Raw genomic sequence first — 7,311 nt, forward strand, 5'->3', positions numbered from 1 at the left:
ATATTTATGTTTGTGGTTGTAATGTGACAAAATATGGAAAAGTTCAAGGGGTATGAATACTTTTGCAAACCACTGTAAATAATAGTGGCCTTGAGTTCTTATAAATTGTTGGGTCGGGCACATTGCATCTTCTTCTTCACAATACCACATAGATTTTCTATGGGGTTAAGGTCAGGAGAGTTTGCTGGCCAATTAAGAGCAGGGATACCATGGTCCTTAAACCAGGTACTGGTAGCTTTGACACTGTGTGCAGGTGCCAAGTCCTGTTGGAAAATGAAATCTGCATCTCTATAAAGTTGGTCAGCAGCAGGAAGTGCTCTAAAACTTCCTGGTAGTTGGCTGCGTTGACCTTGGACCTCAGAAAACACAGTGGACCAACACCAGCAGATGACATGGCACCCCAAACCATCACTGACTGCGGAAACTTTACACTGAACCTCAAGCAGCATGGATTCTGTGCCTCTCCTCTCTTCCTTCAGACTCTGGAACCTTGATTTCCAAAGGAAATTCAAAATTTACTTTCATCAGAGAACAGAACTTTGGACCACTCAGCAGCAGTCCACCTTCGTCCCTATTGCTTGTACAATTTTTTCTACCACATCTTTTCCTTCCCTTTGCCTCTCTATTAATGTGTTGGGCACAGAGCTCTGTGAACAGCCTGCCTCTTTAGCAATAACCTTTTGTGTCTTGTCCTCCTTTTGCAAGGTGTCGGTGGTCGTCTTTAAGATAACTGTCAAGTCAGCAGTCTTCCCAATGATTGTGTAGACTACAGAACTTGACTGGTAGACTATTTAAAGGCCTTTGCAGGTGKTTTGAGTTAATTAGCTGATTAGTGTGGCACCAGGTGTCTTCAATATTGAGCCTTTTCACAATATTCAAATTTTCTGAGAATTTGGGTTTTTCATTAGTTGTCTGTTATAACCATCTAATTAAAAGAAATAAACATTTGAATTATGTCAGTCTGTGTGTAATGAATGAATTTAATATACAAGTTTAACTTTTTGAATGGAATTAYTGAAATAAGTTGAACAATGAAAAGTTAGTATTTCTGTTTGTCTAGCTCCACTGCTYCTTATCATCCTCCTTTTTCTTACTGAAACAAACCTTTTCATGAAATTCTAATTTTATGATCAGCACCTGCYTATGTAGAGCAATGGTCTTTGGAATGGGGTTCTGTGGAAAAGTTATAAGCAATATCTTACCTATTGTAGAGAGCTCTTTGGACTTTGCTGTCTTCTTAATGAAATTTTTGTCTCAAAATTTAGACAAGTTCTTGTAAACAGTATTTTATAAACTTTTACTTTACTGTCCATTTCACATTGTATGATTATTTCTGCAGAAMTACTGATATATAAATCTAGCCAAAATTGAACTTTGATTTCTGTAAACTGAAGTCCTTCAAAGAGCTATCTATAACAGGTAAGATATTAATTGTTTTTGACTTTTCCACAAAAGTCCCACTGCAAAAGATCTGAACTAATTATTTTAAATAGTTGAAAATGTTGCTAGGAACAAGAAAAATAGTGTTCAGTTAAGATTAACATATTGTTTTGTTTTCAGGGACACGATACTACAGCTGCTGCAATGAACTGGGCTCTGCATCTTCTTGGCTCCCATCCTGAGGCGCAACAAAAAGTTCAACAAGAGCTGCAGGAGGTGTTTGGTAACAGTAAACCCCATTTTCTTCTTTTCTTTAATGATGTGTGTTTTCTTGTTTTCTTGCGCCAAGGCTTTTGATACATTTGTATTTAAACAGTTTTGCTCTTAAACAAGGAGAACCAAGATATTCATAAAATGATTGTTGTATTTGCTCCAGCAACAGAAACATTTTTTTCATCAGCTCTAAGACCTAAAGACTTACAGGAGGACTAATTAGGTGCCTATTTTTGTCATTTAAAATTGACTGACAAGTTTAATCTGTTAATGRATTTATTTCCTATTTATTTAGGCTCATTGCTGATGGTTTCACTATTGTGTGCTGAAAAAGATCAGTCAGAGTAAAAATTAAGCAGTTTCCACTATTAAGACATTTGTAATTTTAATTCAGATTTACAGACTAACCAATGCTGTAAAATCAGTTTTAGCACAGTCTTTTCTATTTAAAGGTTCATCTAGTCGACCCATGACCACAGAAGACCTGAAGAAGCTCAAGTACCTGGACTGCGTGATTAAAGAGTCTCTGCGACTGTTTCCCTCTGTGCCTTTCTTTGCTCGAAGTCTCTGCGACGACTGCCTTATCAGTAAGTTACWGGAGAAAGTTGACGACTGAATCAAAAATCTGGGGTTGTGTAACATGAAGTTCATATCCATCTTTTATTTTATTTTAATTAATTAATTGTTTGTTTGTTTAATTGATCAAAYATTTTTTGACACATGGTCTGTTGATTGCTGTTTACAATTAAGGTTGGATAAAAAATGACAGTAATTTTGTTTCTGCTAAATAATTGACAAATTCTACAGTTTTGTGACTTGTGACCTTAAGTTGGATTTTTACTCCACCTGAGATGCCAAACCTTTGTCTTGCATCTATGAAAACTAATGCTTCACATCTTGTGATGTTTAAAGCAGCTTATTTCAGTCTCATGCATTTKCTTCTGGGAGAGTTGTTGTTTGTTAAAATAAAAATAACAGCATTTGTCATTTGTGTTTCTTCCCTGCTACTGAACAGTCACCCCCATAACRATGTACTGTACTGTATGTATCAAACTGTGACTGAGGTGTATCCTTACACCCCTAATAGTCACTCAGAATCATGGTAGTTTGCAAAAAACAGAAAGCGGACGGCAGCAGCAGCTTGGAGTATTTTCATTATTCTCCCTTCTGTTGTRAACACTGAGCACCACCTCCACAACCAGCAGCCTAGCGCAACAGCAGGCAATAAGATACTTTTTATGCTTTTACTCATAGGTGGTTTCAAGATTCCTAAAGGTGCAAATGCGATCGTAATCACCTACGCTCTTCACCGTGACCCTCGATACTTCCCTGAGCCTGAGGAGTTCAGGCCAGAGCGTTTTTTTCCTGAGAATTCAGTTGGAAGACCCCCGTATGCATATGTCCCTTTCTCAGCTGGACTCCGCAACTGTATAGGTAAGAAACGGACAGTTTTACTTTTTTTATTGTTAGATTTGTCTCTATAATAATCGGTTATCATTAACTGATATTTTTAGGTCAGCGTTTCGCACTGATGGAGGAAAAGGTGGTTCTGGCRTCCATCCTGCGTAACTTCAGCGTCGAAGCTTGTCAGGAACGCGAGGAGCTTAATCCAGTCGGAGAGCTCATCCTGCGACCGGAGCAGGGTATTCGAATCAAACTGGAGAAGAGGATGTCTTTGTGAAAGTCCCTCTTACCAAGAAGCTTTTAGGGGAGTTAGTTAGTCAAAATCAAGATTATCACCCATTATACAAGAGAAAAAATAATCCAGTGCTAGTTTGAGGTAAATGCTGCTGATTGTTTCAACACACACATAAAAAACATTTAGCAGAGAAATGAATGAAAATATTGTTTTAAACACGACATTTATGCTCTGTTATTAAAACATAAAACTGATCAATAATTTGGTCAAAACCATATTAAACATAATTTATAAAYTGCTAAAAACATATAAGATGTTTTAGAATTTTTGTGTCTGTCAAATTCCTTATCAGAAGGAAATAAATAAGACTGATTTTTAAGAATGTTCAATATATGTACTTAACCTTCTCATGTAATGTAATGTTTTGTCATCAGCCTTTAAATGTATTCTTAAATCTTCTCAGAGGTGTGGAAGAGGCCTTATAAATATTTTTAGACAATTATTTCATAATTTTAGCTCAGTTGTCATTTTTTGCCTCTTTCTGAAACAAATAAAGCAAAACAAAAACATGGAAAGAAGTAAAATATAAAGGAATTCATGTCACCCATTCGTGTCGATCATGACTTTTTCTGTCATGTTCATTTTCTTCGTTGTCTGAGTGAAGCATTAAAAGGGCCATTAAAAAGCAAAGGAAGCCACGGATGACTTAATGCTGTCACTTTTACAGTCTGATGAAGACATTAGTGCCTCGTGTGGAAATAGTTTTAATGTCACACTGAYGGGACTTAATGGGATAACTGGACGTATCAGAAGCCTCTTTTGATTAACTGCACTTTTCAMGCAGTGAAAAGTTAGTATCTGTTTTTGTAGCTCCACTTCTTGTCATGCTCTGCTCTCATCTTACTCTTCTGTTTTTCTGTCATTGTCTAATAAAGATCATAGCATACAGTAGATTAAAATTTAAAACTTTCAGTGGCAAAAAGTAAAATAAAACAAAAAGGAATATGACTTCAGGGGATATTTTTCTAATTTTATTTTGTGTTTTTTTCTTTATATAAGTTCCACACTGGGGCAAAGTGATGGTTTAGATCTTTTGAAGTGGGATTTAATGGAAAGACTGAGCAATTACCATCTGACCTGTTTTACACAGCTCTTTGTGTGGTTTATTCTGACCATACTGATGAACTAACAGCTGGACTGGGAAGCAACAAGACCAAAGTGTATTGTTGCCACTTTAAGATGACTCCAGTCTCAGAGTTCAACACTAATTTGTAACATTTCTTTCTTGCACAGTTGTGCTGCAAATCTAAAACTCAAATTTCACAATATTGAAACACTGGTCAAGTCCACATGAAGACATTTCTGCTGCTCTGACTTCCTCGGAGATATTTGCTCCGAGCTGACAAACTGTGTCATGAATCAACCTTTGGCATCTTTTCAAAAACTACTTTTGTTAAAGTAGAAACTTCTTTCTTTCTGTCAGCTCATGACTTTTAGTGAGTGCGCTCAGGTTCACAGTGACCCATCTGTCCTTCTTGAACCACAGGGAGGTCACAAGTCTCGGCTGCGAGGAACAGGTAATCATAGCATGGCACACTTACAAATGACCTCGTTCATTATGTCACAGGATGATTTAGAAGGCCTGTCTGCAAGGGTCATTGCCTACCACCAAAATGAGCTGACTGAAGACAAACTGCATACTATTTTCCAATGCTATTATTTGAGTTATTGAACAGGCTCCTGATCAATAGCTGAGAAGACGTGAGGAGCTGGAGCTTCAAATGAAGCAGCTGAGGTGCCCTAGTAAAGGACTCAGACAAAAGTTTTAGTGCACTGCAGGAGGACATTATGCTGGTATTTTAGAATAAAAACTCACTGATATCAGTATAATTTAAAAAATGTGAATTCTAAAGGAAAAAAAAGTAAAGTATTCATACAACCTTAAAATCAACCTCTTTTAGGATTTTGTCTTGGTAGAATTTGCTAAGATTTGTTTTTCTAACCAAAGTGTCTGGTCAATTTTAGGTTTTTAATGTTTGACCTAAAAAGCTGCAACTACATCTTTTTTCACTATATTATTAATAATAAAAAAACTAAAACAACAACAAGTGAACTGGAATGTGTGATGAACTTGCGATTTACAGAGTGTACCCTGCCCCCACAGTGACTGCTGGATATGGGCACCAGTGACGCCCATAAAGAAACAGGAATAGATAATGGATGTATGTAACACTGGTATTAAGGGCTTTAGGCAATATACATTCATTCAAARAATGCWGGRCTCTTCATTTTTGTCTTGTGGGAGCCTGTAAAAATGTCCATAGACTTTATTCTTTAGTTTGTGACAATATTGTTCCCTAAAGATTTAATAGCGTTGGTCAGAGTAACTAAAATAGCTCCCTACACAGTATATGATGTCAGTAAGCCCCWGGATGTCAGTCAAGATGAAYTGCAGCTACAACTGAGTCCAGTGCAGAAGTCGTGGTTTGCACAACAAAGAGCTTTACATTATATCAGTAAAGCATTGTTGCTACGGGACTTGGTGTGTATTGAAACACAAGGTAACAAAAACACACACACAGAAATCAAACTTCTTTTTTGATGAACTTTTTCAAATCAATCCACTAAACAGGGACCATAAGAAAATGAATAAAAAATAACATGAAGAGCTTCAGTCATTCTTTATTAGCAGCAAATTTCAAATGAGACATCAGTCTGCCCCACGCATGGGGCTTTATGAAAACCTGAAATGAAATCATTTAAGAGAAGAAAATAATAATTGATTTTCCGGTTTAGTTTGAAAATTCTAATTTAGCTCAGTGTGTTATTGGATATGACAGCTGTGTGTAAATTTTGCACTCAAAGGACACAGCAAGGTCTTCCTATAAGGATTATGAGACATAACTTTAAGAAATGAAAACCAGTCTGTTTCTTTAAGTATMATTTCTTGCAGTTTAAACTGGTGTCCAGAGAGAGGCAGCAGTGCATTATTTTCCAACTGCGATCAAACACAGAGATAAGCTGGCTATATTAATGGCTGTTTGGTACCAGCTGTTTGTCATAAACAGAAAGTGAGGAGTAAAAAAAAAAAGCTATCTCTGTGGATGACCAACAATTTAATTCAGAGAAATTACAGAATTTCCTGCAAGGAAGTTTCAGATCTAAGTGTTCTGAAAACTGAATGACTGTGAATGTGAAAGAAAAACTACTCTAATCAATGAAACTTTGTCCATTCATGATAATGCTGAAACTCTAGAATGAATCCGTTACAAAATGTCCTTGCCATTTTAAAAGGCAACCAGAGTCAAATTTGAAAAGCCTACTTATACAGATCTGAAAAAGTCGAGACTCATCTGACTGCGCAGGAGACATGTGAGAGCGCTCAGAGGGGCAGATGTCTCGCAATCACTCCTTCAGATTTTCTCACGAAGAAAACAAGGCAGCGCAGAATTACCTCCAGGGCAGAGTGAAGCATCACAGATTCACCTCATCTCCAAACACAACCTCATTTCCCCACAACCTGCGACTCACACCATGCAGTCAGTAATAACAGTAATAACATGGACAAACATGCACCGTACAAGGGTTAGATCATGTGTTTGACATCAGGACTGAACTTTTTCATTCATGTTATTGTCCACATTTTTTTCTTTCCTTTTTCTTTTACATTTTCTGCAATATGTAACAATTAAAAAATAAAAAATGGCAGTTCATAAAATAATGTGTGTATATACTGTATGTGGTTGTGGATATCAGTATTAGATATAAATTACGTGATTTGGTAGCTCTCAGTTTGTGTTAGGTGTGACTCTCAGCTACTACTGCAACAAATCTTAGCTCAGCATCTGTAAAACTGACAGTTAGTCATTTTTTAAATAAAATGGCCAGACTAGATGAATACACTATCAATATGTTTTCTGAGAATAAACTGAACAACAACAACAAAAACATATTGTGTGTGTGTGTGTGTGTGTGTGTGTGTATGCATGTGTGTGTGTGTGTGTGTGTGTGTGTGTGTG

The 7,311-nt window shown here is 36.8% G+C and overlaps 1 protein-coding gene across 1 annotated transcript; it reads left to right on the top strand.

Annotated features, from left to right (window-relative positions):
* Positions 1-1,560: 1,560 nt before the first annotated feature.
* LOC106519689 (cytochrome P450 4V2) lies at positions 1,561-3,899 on the top strand (the record flags this gene model as incomplete). The annotated part of the gene is given in 4 exon segments (XM_014011461.1): positions 1,561-1,663; positions 2,106-2,240; positions 2,908-3,087; positions 3,168-3,899. Coding segments are annotated over 4 exon segments (585 nt in total), but the record flags the coding sequence as incomplete, so codon positions are not given.
* Positions 3,900-7,311: the final 3,412 nt, after the last annotated feature.

Source organism: Austrofundulus limnaeus, unplaced genomic scaffold (assembly GCF_001266775.1).
Source record: "Austrofundulus limnaeus strain Quisiro unplaced genomic scaffold, Austrofundulus_limnaeus-1.0 Scaffold80, whole genome shotgun sequence".
In the NCBI taxonomy this organism is placed as follows: Eukaryota; Metazoa; Chordata; class Actinopteri; order Cyprinodontiformes; family Rivulidae; genus Austrofundulus; species Austrofundulus limnaeus.